The sequence below is a fragment of the Bubalus kerabau genome, chromosome 6 (genome assembly GCF_029407905.1).
Source record: "Bubalus kerabau isolate K-KA32 ecotype Philippines breed swamp buffalo chromosome 6, PCC_UOA_SB_1v2, whole genome shotgun sequence".
NCBI classification, from domain to species: domain Eukaryota; kingdom Metazoa; phylum Chordata; class Mammalia; order Artiodactyla; family Bovidae; genus Bubalus; species Bubalus kerabau.
In genome coordinates, this window is record NC_073629.1 from 31,668,809 (window position 1) to 31,685,626 (window position 16,818).

The 16,818-nt window shown below is 35.0% G+C and overlaps 1 protein-coding gene across 14 annotated transcripts in view; it reads left to right on the forward strand.

Moving 5' to 3' along the window:
* Nucleotides 1-16,818, forward strand: part of ST7L (suppression of tumorigenicity 7 like) — a 143,742-nt gene that overhangs the window by 50,183 nt on the left and 76,741 nt on the right. For all 14 annotated transcript variants that reach the window (XR_008715677.1, XM_055584729.1, XM_055584730.1 and 11 more), the window contains 2 exons: nt 9,236-9,386; nt 12,773-12,865. Coding sequence is in view for 13 of the 14 variants with exons in the window: in XM_055584729.1 (XP_055440704.1) it covers nt 9,236-9,386; nt 12,773-12,865 (244 nt within the window). In the remaining variant the exon portion in view is untranslated. The remainder of the gene's footprint in view (nt 1-9,235; nt 9,387-12,772; nt 12,866-16,818) is intronic.

Genomic DNA, 16,818 nt, shown 5'->3' on the forward strand with positions numbered 1-16,818 from the left:
GGGGAAGGGGCACTTGACTGAGATTCTGAGTAGCATAGCAGGAGTACAGAGAGAAAAGGGAAGTGGTCTTAAAGTCTGTGACCCATTCCTAGAGCACAGTGAACCTTTTGCTTTCCATTATATTGTACTGTGGATAGGTTGGAAGGGTTGAGATATCAAATGCTTATTTCTTGAGGTGTTGCTCCATAGGATGATGTGCTGTTTAGCCCCCATTCCCTCTCTTTTTAATGTAAGATCACTTTTACTTTGCTCCTGAGGCTGTTAGGTAGTATCATGTATTTTCAGTTTATTCAGATAGCAGTTGTTTTTACTTTCTATCTGGGGACTTTCTTAGTCTCTCTATAATACATCTCCGTGTGGAATCTTTGCATTCAGCCTGCCTGTCCAATCTCATAGAATGTGCACTGAGAAAACTAATTGCAGAGATAAATTGGTTCTTGATGTGCATGACTGATCAAGAGCAAAGTACCTTAATTTCAGATGCCTTCAGAGAGATTTTTCTTTAACCTCTGCTTTTAAGAGGAAGATTATAAAGCATTATCATTACTTCAGGTCAGAATTATATTGCTTTTGGTCAAAAGCTGTTGTAAGATTTGCAAAGTAATAGAAACAAAGTAATCTAGAGATAAATTATAAAGATCAAAGCAATTCAAAATTAAAGTGAATTTGAGTGTAAGCATAGGTATAGAGTTATGAAAGAAACCATCAGACCATACATCATTATGTCTTTTTAACTATAGCTCCCAAAGTAGCTTTAATTTTTATTATTTTTAGTGAAAAGCAAGAGACTTGAGTGATTATTTGAGTATATTGTCCATAGTTGAGTACTAGTTAAAATTGGCCCCAGCAATTTCTGATTTATTCCCGATATAATGAGAAGGTGATTTGGAGGTAATCTGGAAGGCCCTGTAGCACATACTAGGTGTTAGCTTTGGTTTATGTCTTTGACTGTGTTTTATTTGCTGGTAATTTCCAAATGTATTTCTTTTAACTCTGGCTTTCTTCCTTGTCTAAGAGACTTGCATTTCTATCTAGTTGTGGAAATTTTTACCTGGATATCTAATAGGTACCTCAGACGTTTCAATGTGTCTCAAAGTAGATTTTTAAAAAAAAATCTTTAGTTTTTTCTCCAACTTGCCTCTCCTTTCTATTTCTATATTTTGATTTATGACTTTATTATCCTCTTCTCTAATTAACCTTTACTCGGTCCTTTCCAAATTACCAACTCATATCCTTCGAAATGTCTTTCAGATCTAGCCATGTACTCCATCCCTACTGCCACTGCTGATTGTGCACCTTTACTGCTTGTTCTTTTAAAAAAATTATTGTTATCAAAGTAATGAATTTTTTAAAAAAAATTCATACTCTGTAGAAGTTATAAAGTAAAATAATCCCCTATTTTTCCTCTCTCAGTTCTACTTCTCTCACGTAACCACTGTTTCTGTCTGGTGTATTTGTTGCCAGACATTCTCTGCGTTTTAAAAATTAACGTTTATTGGAGTATAGCTGCTTTACAATGTTGTGTTAGTTTTTACTGAACAGCAAAATGAATCATCTATCTGCATATCCCCTCCTTTTGCTTGGTCTATTAAAACAGATTCCTCGGTGGTCTCCATGCCATCCATCCCTCTCTACTCTGGTTATTGCCGGAGTTATCAATCTAAATAGCAAACCTTTACTCTGCTAAAGAGCTCTTCTTGTTCTGTATTGCCTATAGGATAAGGACCAACCCCTTAGTATTGGGTGTATAGAAGCCTTCATAGTCTGGGCCCAGTACCTGTCTCCAGTCTCGCTCCTTGCCACTTCTGCTTTGTTGCTTACCTCTAGCACGTCTATTCCCTGAATCAGTTAGGTCTCATTATGACTCCCTACCATTATATATATGCTCAGCCTCTTCTCTACTTGGCAGGTGTCTACTCATTCTTTGAGATCCTGCTCATCTGATGCCCCCTTTATAGAGGTGTTTTGTCCACTTTTTCCAAGCAGAGATAATGTTCTTTCTTCTGTTTGTTTAGTGCCTTAATCATATATGTATATGATTAAATATATAAATATATATATATATATTTGGTCTGTTTATATGTCTCTCCCTTAGTTTTTTGTGAGCTTTTTAAAAAAGCAGGACTTTTGTCTTAACATCATTTCATGTTTTATATTCTACTTAGCACATAATGGGCATTCAGTAAATGTTTGGTGAATAGATATGTTTGTAATTTAGATTTGCACTACTATAAAGACCTATATCTGAGGTAAAGAATATGAAATTTTAGATCCCATCATATTTTTAAGCCATTTAATATTTTGTGAATTTTACTACATTATGTCACTTTTGGCCTTTTAATGACAGAAGTACAATTTCAGCATGACCTTATTTCTTAACTTATAAAAGAACTCAACTTTTAATGGAATACTGTACTATATTTTAAAATAATGATAGATCTATATAGAGACAGAAGAAGATACACAAGACATATTGTGAAGTAAAAAGTAGTTGTGTAACAATTTGATACTATATTTAAGAAAAGTAGTGTTTTATGTTATGCTTAAGAAAAAGAAATCCAGACAAATGTAAATCAGATTATTATCTTTATTTTCTTTTATCACCAATCTTGTAATATATTCTTTTCTATGTTACTCTGGAGTGTTTGCAGTTTTGTACTGTAAGTATGTCCTTTCATAAGCAAAAAAAAAAAAAAAAAAAAAGGCCAAACCAAATTACCCCTCAGTTTTTAACCTTTCATATTCTTCATTCTTCAAACAGAAATAGTCTTGAATTTATTTTCATTTTATTTTAAGTTTTCCCAGAAAGTTAGAAAATGTCCTTAAGTAAAAACTGAAATACAGGTATGAGTTTGAAGACATTTTTGCTATCTATCTATCTATCTAATCTATCTATCTCTCTCAGATCCAGTCAGTTAATAATTGTTTTAAGGCCTGCTTTGGGTGGATAGTGTAGTATGCTAGATGCTGAAGTAGAATATAAAGGATATGATTCTATTGTGTAATAACTTACAGCTTTTTCTGGGTAGCAAAAATTCCTGAGTAGTACTTTGTGGAGGACATAAAATAAGTAATAATCCTATAATTGGCTATTTTAAGTATATTTTCTTTAAGCTAAAAAATTTTCTTTATATTTTGAGGGTGAAATTTTATTTCAATATCCTATTGGAAACTAAAAAATAAGAATTGCTTTGCTTTAAAGTCAAATTGTAAAGGACATTTGCTGGTAGGTAAGACATGATAGTAAAAATAAGGTAGCATAAGGAAACGATTTTTTCATGATTAAATAATAAAAATTTTTAATACAAAATCCTAAAGTATAATTTTCTAATAAAGATATCATATCTATTTGATTACTATCTGAATTGTCACTTAGAGTATTGCTCAGAAGTATAGATATGTATTAATAATTGCTACAAGTATTTTTATATATATTGATACTTTTATAAGTTTTACTGAGTAATTGTTAATATAATTGCTGAGTGGCTTAGCAAAGATAGGCATTAGTCTAAAGCTTCAGAATTCTAAAACTGATTGAAAATAATTGGAAATGTTTTTATCTGTAAAATAAAGCAAAATTCTAATAGAAAGGACTTGGTTTAAGTATTGAACCTCTCTGAAAATAAGATACTCTTTTTATGATGGAGATTCCACTGTGATCGCCTCATTTTCTTTGCTTCCTACTGAAGAAGCTCTTGGTGCACTTGCAAAGAGCATAAGGAGTCATGTCAGAGGTCAGGTATTTGAGTCCATTTTCCCACAGCCGCCTGGTGTGAGTGATCTTTTACTGTGTTTTAAAAAAAATGGGCAAGGATTAAAGAGGATTAGAAAGAATATTACCCTCCTGAATATAGGTCCAAGACACTAAGGGTAGAGAACCCAGCCAGGCAGCAAATGGGCTTTGCTTGACCAGGACACAACCTCTGCTGCATTCCTTTAAGAAACTGAATGGGAAATGTTAAGTCCCCAAACTGGATTAGTAAATAATCTCATAGCTTGTGACATCTGCTAAAATAAATTGATGAGCAGACTGCATTCTTACACTTTGAGGAGAGGGCCAGAGACATCAAGACTAAGAGTAATTATTCTTTTATCTTTTTGCTTTTTAATTTCAGCTTTATTGGGTTATAGGAATAAAGGGTAATTAAAGATGAGCACTCAGCCCAGTAAGTGTTGGAAAGGCACACTCCATAAACAAAGAGAATTTATATGTATTAATGCCATGAGTCCATATGTATTGATTAATAACTTAAGTCTTAAAATTTGAAAGCACTACTAATTTTTATTTTTATAATTCTTCCTGTTTCTAGTAGTTTTACAAAGTATTTCACAAATTCAACTGTTGAATTTATGCTGTTTATCATTGAAATGTAAGGATATATCTTTTAAGACACCTTTGGAATGTCTCTTTTTTTATATTTTATAATGTATATTAATATGGTTTGTATCATATGACACATAATTTGGTACCAAATTATTGAGACCCAAAAAGGTGGTTTCAAACCTATTCTAGTAGGGAAGGTGTACTCTGGCCTCAGTCTTTGGAAGAAGTCATTAACTGAGGAGGTGTACTGTGGTCTCAGTCATTGGAAGAAGAAGCTAGCTAACTATATTTAAAAGATTTTAAGTTGACTACTTTAATAATAAAGATGGTGTAAAAGTTGGCTTCCCTGGTAGCTCAGTCAGTAAAGAATCTGCCTGCATTATAGGAGAGCGGGGTTTGATCCCTTGGATGGGAATATCTACTGGAGAAGGAAATGGCAACCCACTCCAGTATTCTTGCTCAGAAAATCCTATGGACAGGGGAGCCTAGAGGGCTACAGTCCATGGGGTTGCAAGAATTGGACACGACTTAGCAACTAACCCACCACTGTGCATGTGTGCTAAATTGTTTCAGTCGTGTCCAGTTCTTTGCGATCCTATGGACTGTAACCCACTAGGCTCCTCTGCCCATGGGATTCTCCAGGCAAGAATACTGGAGTGGATTGCCATGCCCTCCTCCAGGGGATCTTCCCAACCCAGGGATTGAACCCACACTAGCGCCACCTGGGAAGACCCCCACTACAAGTAGTTAATTTTGCATCTTTCTTCATGTAATTAGTATATTTGACTAGTGCAATAACTGTGATTATGCTGCTTTTGATATGGATTGTGATATTAAGGGAAGCATTTCTTCAAGAGTTTAAGATAGAATTTCATTTCATATGTGAATAAGAATTGATAGGTTATAACTTTAATAGGCATGCTCACTTACTTAAATGCATCTTGTACTATGCTCTTTAGGCTCAAAAATACAAGTTGGCCCTATACAGCGAATATGTCTTCCTATTCTTCTCTCCACCACACCTCTCAATCTGCTATCCACTTCCCACCTTTCCACCACTTTCCACCACTTCTGCAAAGCGAAAGTGAAATTTGCTCAGTTGAGTCCAACTCTTTGCAACCCCATGGACTATACAGTCTGTGGAATTCTCCAGGCCAGAATACTAGAGTGGGTAGCTTTTCCCTTCTCCAGGGGATCTTCCCAACCCAGGGATCAAACCCAGGTCTCCCACATTGCAGGTGGATTCTTTACCAGCTGAGCCACCAGGGAAGCCCATCAGTGGTTTAAAACATAATTAATACCTCTTAAGCATAGAATTACCATATGACATAGCAGTTCCACTCCTAGTAACCCAAGAGAGATGAAACCTTTGTTCACATAAAAATCCATACACATGGTTCAGTTTAGTTCAGTTGCTCAGTTGTGTCTGACTCTTTGCGACCCCATGAATCACAGCACGCCAGGCCTCCCTGTCCATCACCAAATCCTGGAGTTTACTCAAACTCATGTCCATAGCGTCAGTGATGCCATCCAACCATCTCATCCTCTGTCGTCCCCTTCTCCTTCTGCCCTCAATCTTTCCCAGCATCAGGGTCTTTTCAAATGGGTCAGCTCTTTGCATCAATCAGGTGGCCAAAGTATTGGAGTTTCAGCTTCAACATCAGTCCTTCCAATGAACACCCAGGGCTGATCTCCTTTAGGATGGACTGGTTGGATCTTCTTGGAGTCCAAGGGACTCTCAAGAGTCTTCTCCCACACCACAGTTCAAAAGCATCGATTCTTTTGCACTCAGCTTTCTTTACAGTCCAACTCTCACATCCATACATGACCACAGGAAAAACCATAGCCTTGACTAGATGGACCTTTGTTGGCAAAGTAATGTCTCTGCTTTTGAATATGCTATCTAGGTTATGACCAACTCCTTGCTTCCAAGGAGTAAGCGTCTTTTAATTTCATGGCTGCAGTCACCATCTGCAGTGATTTTGGAGCCCCCAAAAATAAAATCAGCCTCTGTTTCCCCATCTACTTCCCATGAAGTGATGGGACCGGATGCCATGATCTTAGTTTTCTGAATGTTGAGCTTTAAGCCAACTTTTTCACTTTCCTCTTTCACTTTCATCAAGAGGCTTTTTAGTTCCTCTTCACTTTCTGCCATAAGGGTGGTGTCATCTTCATATCTGAGGTTATTGATATTTCTCCCGCCAATCTTGATTCCAGCTTGTGCTTCTTCCAGCCCAGTGTTTCTCATGATGTACTCTGCATAGAAGTTAAATAAGCAGGGTGACAATATACAGCCTTGATGTACTCCTTTTCCTATTTGGAACAAGTCTGTTGTTCCATGTCCCGTTCTAACTGTTGCTTCCTGACCTGCATATAGGTTTCTCAAGAGGCAAGTCAGGTGGTCTGGTATTCCCATCTCTTTCAGAATTTTCCAGTTTATTGTGATCCACATAGTCAAAGCCTTGGGCATAGTCAGTAAAGCAGAAATAGATGTTTTTCTGGAACTCTCTTGCTTTTTCGGTGATCCAGCAGATGTTGGCAACTTGATCTCTGGTTCCTCTGCCTTTTCTAAAACCAGCTTGAACATCTGGAAGTTCACGGTTCACTTATTGCTGAAGCCTGGCTTGGAGAATTTTGAACAGTACTTTACTAGTGTGTGAGATGAGTGCAATTGTGCCATAGTTTGAGCATTCTGTGGCATTGCCTTTCTTTGGGATTGGAATGAAAACTGACCTTTTCCAGTCCTGTGGCCACTGCTGAGTTTTCCAAATTTGCTGACATATTGAATGTAACACTTTCACAGCATCAATGTTTATTGTAGTACTATTCATAGTAGCCAAAAGGTGAAAACCAAATATCCATCAAATGATGAATGGACAAACAAATGTGGTCTATCCATATAATGGAATATTATTTATATCTATAATATTATTTATATTATACAATGGAATATTATTTTGTATAATATTATTCCACAGAAAGAATGGTGTCCTGATACATGCTACAACATGGATATATGCTAAGTGAATTAAACCAGTCACAAAAGACCATATATTAAATGATTCTGTTTGTATCAAGTATCTGGAATGGGCAAATCTATAGAGACAGAAAGTATATTAGTGGTTGCTTAGAGCTGAGGGAGGTTGGGTGTGGAGAGGTGTTTCTTTTTTTTTTTTTTTAATTTATTTTATTGAAGTATAGTTAATTTACATTGTTGTGTTAATTTCTACTGTAGAGCAAAGTGATTTCATTATACATATATATACATTCTTCTTCATATTCTTTTCCATTATGATTTATCACAGGATATTAAATATATTTCCCTGTGCTAAATCGAACTTTGTTGTTTATCCTTTCTCTCTATAATTGTTTGCATCTGCTGATCTCAAACTCCCAATTCATCCCTCTCCCACCTCCCTCCCCCTGGCTTCCATAAGTCTGTTCTCTGTGTCTGTGAGTCTGTTTCTGTTTCATAAAAGTTCATTTGCGTCATATTTTAGATTCCACACATAACTGATATCATATAATACTTGTCTTTCTAACTTAGTTCCTTAAGTATGATCATCTCTAGGTCCATCCATGTTGCTACATTATTTCACTCTTTCTTATGGCTGAGCAGTATTCCATTATATGTATACACCTATATATATTTTATATATATACACAACATCTTTATCCATTCATCTGTCAGTGGACATTTAGATTGGCTATTGTACATATTGCCACAATGAACATTGAGGTGTATGAATCTTTTCAAATTATAGTTTACTGCAGATATATGCCCAGGAGTAGGATTGCCGGATCATTTAGTAACTCTATTTTTAGTTTTTTGAGGAACCTCCTCCTGTTTTCTGTAGTGGCTACACTAGTACATTTGGGTTTCCTTTTAAAGTGATGAAAATATTCTGAAATTGTGGTGATGGTTGCACATATCTGTTAATGTACTAAAAACTATTGAATTGTGTACTTTAAATGGGTGAACTGTAAAGTATGTAAATTATATCTCAATAAAGCTGTTATTAAAAGCTAAATTAAAAAGTAATGCCTCCTATCCATATCCCTATATGTATCTATACCTATAGTAAAGCACATAGTCTGATTATAATTAATTTAAGGAATCTGTCTTTCTTGGGAATTCTCTGGTGGTCCATTGGTTGGGAATCTGTGCTTTCAACTGCCAAGGGGCCAGATTTGATCCCAGGTTGGGGAACAAAGATCCCAGAAGCTGCGTAGCACAGCCCACCCCACCCCAAAATCTGTCTCTTTCATTACATTAGGAAGCTCCAGAGAATAGTGTCTTGGCATTCCCTAACAAGCATAGTGCTTTGCACTATGTTTAAGAATTGAACTTCTTAACAATTAAATTCCTTCACTGTAAAAAAAGGGCAACCCACTCCCGTATCTTGCCTGGAGAATTCCATGGACAGAGAAGCCTGGTGGGCTGTAGTCCATGGGGTTACAGAGAGTTGGACATGACTGAGACACACACACACACACACACACACACACACACACTGTAAAATAGAAATAAAAAAATGTTGCCACAACTTGTTGTTCCAAAATTATGTTTTATAATTTTTTACATTTATTCTTTTTTGGAAAAATAAATAATTTTCTCACATATTATTTCTTCAGCTTAGTTTCCATTTTGTATTTAAAGTTGCACATAAGTAATTTATTACCTTATTTTTACCTTTAGATGTATTCTGATCTTTGGGATTTGCATATATACAAGCATTTTATACACGTTATCAGTAAGACCTTCTTGTCATTTCAACTAGCTTAATGTTTGTTTTTTAAATCAAGTTAACTTTATGAAATTTGAATCTACACTTTTGTGGATGTTTGAATTTAACATAATATTTGTGTTTTTGTGTGTGGTGTGTCTATGTGTGTATGTTATTTTTCTAGTATTTACTAGAGATGAAAAGTCTCATTTTACCTCCAGAACACATTCTGAAACGGGGTGATAGTGAAGCAATTGCCTATGCTTTCTTTCATCTTCAGCACTGGAAGAGAATTGAAGGTGCTCTTAATCTGTTACAGTGCACGTGGGAAGGCAGTAAGTATTCTTTTCCAAATGCAATGCTAATCTTTCTGATTATTCATTGCATTCACAGGCATTCTTTTTTTAATGAGATTGTCTGGGTTTCGTTAAGGATTTATTGTTCAGATTGGTTTGAAAGTGAACTCCGTGGTGTTCATTGGTTTATTGGTAGAAGAAACGTGTAATGTGCTTATATTAAAACCACATTTAGGAAAAGCAGGATGAAAAACTATTTGGGTATTCTGCTGCATGTTCACTTGTATTAAATATTTATAAGGAAAAAAATTAAAATTTATATCCCTTCATTTATTTTTTAATGTGGCTTGTTACTCTAATATTTTTTAAATTGGACTTTTTTTGATTTTGAGATGTGTACAATATGAAACTCTTTTTTCATTACTGAAATCAACTTAATTCTTTAAAAAATTTAAAAAAAATATTTATTTAAAAAAATTTATATGATGACTTTGCCAGGTCTTAGTTGTGGCATGTAGGATCTAGATCCCTGACCAGGGATTGAACCCATGCCCCCTGCATTGAGAACTTTGAGTCTTAGCTACTGAACCATCAGGGAAATCCCCCCAAATTTTTTAATTGTGGTAAAATATATATAACATAAAAGCATTTTAAACATTTTAAAATGCTCAGTTCTGTGAAATACATGTACATTGTTGTGCAACCATCACCATCATCCATCCTGAGTTTTTTCATCAACCCAAACAGATATTCTGTACCAACTGAAATATAACTCCTCATTGTTTCCTCCTTCCCAGCCCCCTGGTAACCATTCTATTTTTTTGTCTCTCTGAGTTTGACTACTCTAGGTATCTCATATAAGTGAAATCAAACATTTGTCTTTTTATATGTGACTTATTTCATTTACCATATTGTTGAAGTATGTGTAAGAGTTTTATTCTTTTTAAGGATGAATAATATTCCATTGTAAGCGTAGACAAAATTTTGTTTATCCATTCATCCATCAGTGGACATTTGTGCTGTTTCCATCTTTTGGCTATTGTAGATAATGCTGCTGTGAACATGGGTACATAAGTACCTGTTTAAGTTCTTGCTTTCAGTTCTTTTGGGTGTACTCCTAGAAGTGGAATTGCTAGATCATATAATTTTGTGTTTAATTCTTTGAGGAACCACCATACTGTTTTCTATAGCAGCTGAACCATGTAACATTCCACTTGCATTGCACAGGGATTTCACTTTCTTTATATCCTTGCCAATACTTGTTATTTTCTGCTTTTTGGTAATAGCACCCTAATGGGTATGAAATAGTACCTCATTTTGATTTGCATTTCCCTAGTAATTAATAATGTTGAATATATTTTTATGTGTTAGTTGGCCATTTGTATATTTCTTTGGAAAATTGAATTATTTTCCACTACCTACCACATCTCTCATTTGTAACTTTTTAGAATTAGCTGTAGATGAAAATTCAAAAATAAATTCAATGCACATTCTAAATAACAACTAAAACTTGTTAACCTCCTCAGTTCTCAAACACTGCACTAAGGCACTTTTGGATATTATAGTAAATTCACAAGAGTGCCATGAGATTTTAAATTTTTCATAAAAACGCAGCAATACACCATTGAAACTGTAGCTCTAGATAGTTAAAGGTTTCAGCAGTATTCTGTTTTCTTTCAGTGTTGTCATAGCTTTGCAAAGCTGGGTTTTTGTTAGTTGCTATGATTAAAGGAAGTACCACACAAAACTCAGTGTGGAACAGGAAATGAGGATGGTATTATCCAAAGTGATTGTGAGGTTTGAGAAATTATGTGGTGTCCAACAGGCTCATATATCCCATTAGGGAGAAATGATGGTTATTTAAAATTGAAATAACTTTTTTCCTTTAATTTATGTGTATTTTTTTCAACTTGCTGCTAAGCTGTTAGAACAAAAGCTTTTGAAATTGATCAGATCCACTACTTAAGTGGAATTGTTAAATACTTCTTATAGCCTAGGGGCATCATAGCAAATTACTGAGACATGAAGCGCACCACATGTCCTTGAATCAAGAAAATTTGGGAACCTCTGTATTAACTTTTGCTGAGCGTTAGGCACTGTGCTTGATACTGACAATATACAGATTAATGAAAGCAGAACCACTGAAACTGAGGAGCTCGATGTTTTGGGGTACTTAGATTTTCTTTTGTTTTTTCTCCAATAGTTTGCAAGCTTCTCAAAACTACGTAGTCTATCTTAATCACTTTGTATGTGTCATCAATGCCTAGCCTGCTTGGCACGTAGGAAGTTCTCCATAAGTATATGATTGATTTTGTGTTTTGTGAACAATCATCTTAATGAATGATTTCCTAGTGTCACTGATTTAATTTGCTCTGTGACTTTGGAAAAGTCGCTGAATTTTACAGTAGCAAAACAAAAATCTGTATTTTGACAAAAGTTCATAGATCCAAGCACTAAAGGAAAAACAAAAACTTTATAATTTTGATAGTTGAGTAGATCAATAAAGATTTCTTCTTTAAGAAGTCTGTAGGAATGGATGATAATCTAGATAAAGGATGCATAAACTTTTTCTGTAAAGGACCAGTTGGTAAATATTTAGTCTTTGTGGGCCATAGTCTCTGTCACAATTACCCAACTCTTACAGCATGGAAGCAGCCTTTTATAATATATAAATAAGGAGACATGGCTATATTCTAATATAATTTTATTTATAAAAACAGATAGTGGTCCAGGTCTGACCAAAGGTGACCCCTTTATATACTTAATTTAGGTACTTCGGTGACCCCTGATCTAAATTAAGCTCTGCTTACAGAAAACTTTGGTATCAGCTCAAATATGAAGTTAGGATGCATTGAAAACTCTTAGGTTGACAGAAGTTATGACTACAACAGTTGTGTGATTTCCCTAAGAAGTGGAATTCACATGTGGAGAGTTAAGTATTTTGTGTTTGTAATGAGGAGACTGAGGCAAGGACACAGCCAGTCTTATCTTCCACTACTCCCTTTAGTTTTATTTCAGTTAGATCATTCACTATTCTCTAAATAAATTTTATTCTTCTTATTTGTTCCTCTGCATATTTTGTTTCTTTCATGTAAAATGCATCTTTAAAAAAGAAAATAAAATGCTATGTGGGGGACTTCCCTGGTGGTCCACTGTCTAAGACTCCATGCTCCCAATGCCAGGGGCCCAGGTTACACCTGTAGTCCAGGAACTAGATTCCACATGCCTCAAAAAAAGAAAAAAGATCCCCCATGCTGCCTTGAAGATTGAAGATCCCTTATGCTGCAACTAAGACTGGGCACAACTGAACAAATATTTTTTTTAAATAAATTTTAAAAATACATCTCCAAAATAGCTTTAATTATAGTAGATGATGAAAGTGAGATTGAATTGCATGTCAACAAATGTATATTTTTTTCCCTCAGCTTTTAGAATGATTCCATATCCATTAGAGAAAGGCCATCTATTTTATCCTTATCCCAGCTGCACAGAGACTGCTGATAGAGAGCTATTACCTCGTAAGTAAATATTCAAGTTTTTCTAAACTTAAAATTAGTTGTGAGATTATTTTTCATAGTATTCTCTCATTTTAAAAGTACCTCTGGTTGAAGTTCAGGATACTGTTTAAATACTATTTTAACCAGTTCTTGGATATAGTTGCATAATTTAGTTTATATTTTTGTGGTAAAACCTTGTACTTGGTTCAATGAAGGACACACAGATGAAAGTTTTTGTTTTTCTTTTCTTATAAGCAGTCATCTTAAAGAAGAAATAATACCAATCCTTCACAAACTCTTTGCAGAAAATGAAGGAGCACTCTCCAGCTCATTCTGTGAGACCAGCATTACCATAACAACACAGTGAGACAAAACATTACAAGAAAGCTATAGAACAATATCTCTCATGAACATAGACACAAATGTCTTCAACAAAATGTCAGCAAACTGAATCCACCAACATGTAAAAAGGATTATGCTCCATGGCCAATTGGGATTTACCTCACAAATGCGAGGTTGCTTTAACATCTGAAAATGTAATAGAATAAAGGACAGTAGATGGAGAATAGCATTTGACAAAAATCCTATACCCATTCATGATAAAAATTCTGAACAAACTGGGAATAAAAGGGAGCTTCCTCAACCTGATAAAGAGCATCTATGAAAAACCCACAGCTCACATCATACTTAATGATGAAAGATTGAATGCTTTCCCCCTAAGATCAGGAACAAGACAAGGATGTCTGCTCTCTTCTCTTCAGCATTGTAGTAAAGGCTCTAGTTAATGCCACCAAGCAAGAAAAAGAAATAAAAGGCATTCATGTTTGAAAGAAAGAAGTAAAACTGTTTTTATTCACAGATGACATAATCTTCATGAATTCCATAAAAATACTATTAGAACTAATAAACTAGTTCAGCAAGGTTGCAGGATACAATATTGATATATATATATACATATATATATATAACTCAGTCATATATTTATATACCAGCAAAACAGACCCAATGAGAGTAGCATCAAAAAGAACAAACAATTTAGGAATAAATTAAAAGAAATTTGAGATTTTTAAAATCCACTAAATACTGCTTAGAAGAATTAAAGAAAATGAAATAGATAGTCCATGTTTATGGATTGGAAGCCCCAATATTATTTTTATGACAATTCTCTTCTAATTGATCTATTAATTCAATACAATTCTTACAAATTGATAAGCTGATCCCAAAATGTATATGGCATGTTAAAGGACCCAGAACAGTCAAAATAATCTTTACAAAGTAGAGTGAAATTGGAGGGACTGTACTTCTCAATATATTAAAAAAAAAAGAAATAGAGTCAAGAGGAGAACAAGAAATACATAAGGGTTATGACTGCTGAAAGTGTTTTTGTCTAGTTCCTGCTTTTAGGAAGCTAAACTTTTGAAAGAATAGTCTGCTTTTTGTCTCAGCTGTCTTATCATCCACTCACTCTTTTTCTCTATGAGCTGGTAAATTTGTTTAATTAGCCTTTTTATGATTTAACTGATACGTAAGGATGCTGACAGTTATAAACACTAGTTTCCTCTTATAAAATAAATCTGTACCACAGTTTTTACAATTCTGGGTTCATTAGAACTAAAGTCTAGGAAGGAAAGTTGCAGTTTTACAGCCATCAGACTTAAGAGCTGCAAAGTTCGAACAGATAGATAAAAACTTAGGAGAGCTTATGGAAGTTGAGTATGCTGATATTTTTCTCCCACAATTTTTATTTTTGAGTATGTTGCATATGTGACATGTCAACCATACACACACACATCCATGTGTGTGTTATATGCTTAAATATTTTATTTTGTAATCTAACATATACATACATAGCCTTTATATTTTATATCTCAACATACACGGGGTTAAGATATGTTTGTAAGTTATATATAATATGTATATTATTAAATATATGTTTTATAAGTAGTAAATGTTGTAAGCACTCTTTGGGTATAAGAGAGCCACTTCAGTTTAGCTTAAAAATAAAGAGAATTTGTTGGAAGAAGCCTGAGTTATCTCAAAGAACACAAAGACAACAATTATACTTGCACTTTGGAAGAGACCAAAACCAGAAAGCTATAAGGATTTCTATAAGGAGTCATTTCTCTGTGTATCTCTGTCTCTAACTGCCTTTTTCAGTCTCTCCTATTCTTACTTTCCTTTTTATTCCCCAGCTCCCTCTTTTCTTTGTATGACTTTCATTTCTGCTTCTCTCAGTGTATCTGCTTCATTTTTATCTTTCTCTTTGCAGTTTGGCTCTCTGTTTCTTAGACACATGTAGCCAGGCTTGATACTCCGGTGCAGCTCTGAATTTACATGTCATCAATTCAGGAGGATAATGTAGAATGAAGAATATCTCAATCCTGCTTCTAAAACTTCTGGGGGAGTAAATCAGATTTACCCAGGTGTTCATCCCTGATCCAGTCTGCTATGGCCTAGCGACAGGATCAGGTCATGTAAACAAAATTACCAAAATATCTCTTTCCCGCTACATCACAAAACTGACTTAGGGGTCATTATTTTCTGGGAGTGAATGAGATCACTAAGGGAAACTGTATAGAGTGTGAGACGCAAATTAAGGGTGAACCATGATGAAAATTTCTAAGGAATGGGTGGCCAATAAGGAGTCAGAAGATTCAGTGAAGGAGTGGTCTGAGACAGGACAGGAACCAGAACTAGATATCCTATAAACTAAAAGGAGAAAACAAATTGCAAGTGAGGAGGAGTATCCAAGGTATTAAGTAAGGTAATTACTGAGAAGAATCCATTGACTTTGGCAATTAGAAGGTCATTAGTGTTAGAAATATTTTCTTTCCTCAGGAGAGGGTGGTGGTAGTAGGTGTTGTTTTTCTGTTTTAATGGGAACAAGGATATTTAAGGCAAAAGAATGAATCTTTAATTGTGGAACATCAAAATACAAGAGTGTATTACATTAGGCTAATACATTTAACCTAAAATAATGCCCCCCAAATCATTACAGAAGTTGCCTGATACTATAAGGCAAGCTTTCATAGTAATGTGAATAAAGTCATCAAGTCATTATTTTGTATTGTCAGAGCCTCAGGCTATAAGAACGGAGAGTTTGTGTAATGGCAGGACTTTGTTATTTCTAGGGGTCTGCTAAGTCACTTCAGTCATGTCCGACTCTGTGTGACCCCATAGACAGTAGCCCACGAGGCTCCCCCGTCCCTGGGATTGTCCAGGCAAGAACACGAGTGGGTTGCCATTTCCTTCTCCAATGCATGAAAATGAAAAGTGAAAGTGAAATCACTCAGTCGTGTCCGACTCTTAGCGACCCCATGAACTGCAGCCCACCAGGCTCCTCCATCCATGGGATTTTCCAGGCAAGAGTACTGGAGTAGGGTGCCATTGCCTTCTCCATTCTAGGGGTCTACTCATTTGCAAATTCTAGGAGCTATGAGAGGAGGGATGTTCTGGGAGGGGGGGGGTAGTTTGATTATATTGTATATTCTTAGAGTATTTTTTCTGTCTTTATGATAAAATGAACAAGTTTTTATTAATGTGGAGCTTTAATTCCCAAGAGTACTTAACTTAAGGTTTTTTGCTTTCAATTCTACTTCAACCTTGATATGACTTAAGGCATTCTGGAATTTGCTTATGAACCTCATAAGTTCAGACTTGAACTATTCCCTTAGTTCACATAGCTGTTTAGTTGTCTTTTATGCCTCCTGATAAATTTTTCTCTACATGTCAGTGATGAAATTTGAACTTTACTTCTAAGGGAGTGTTTCTGTACTAGTCATCCATTATTTTGATGTATTAGCCAAACATTGACTGACAAATGAATCTACAGAAAGCAATCCAAAAAGAAACAATTGGATCTCTCCTATAGTATAAAAATTTCATATTTTAGAAAATTATCCTATTAAAGCTATACAGTTTTCTACCTCATAAAGTAGAAATAATACTATCTATCTCCTAGGATTATTGAAAAA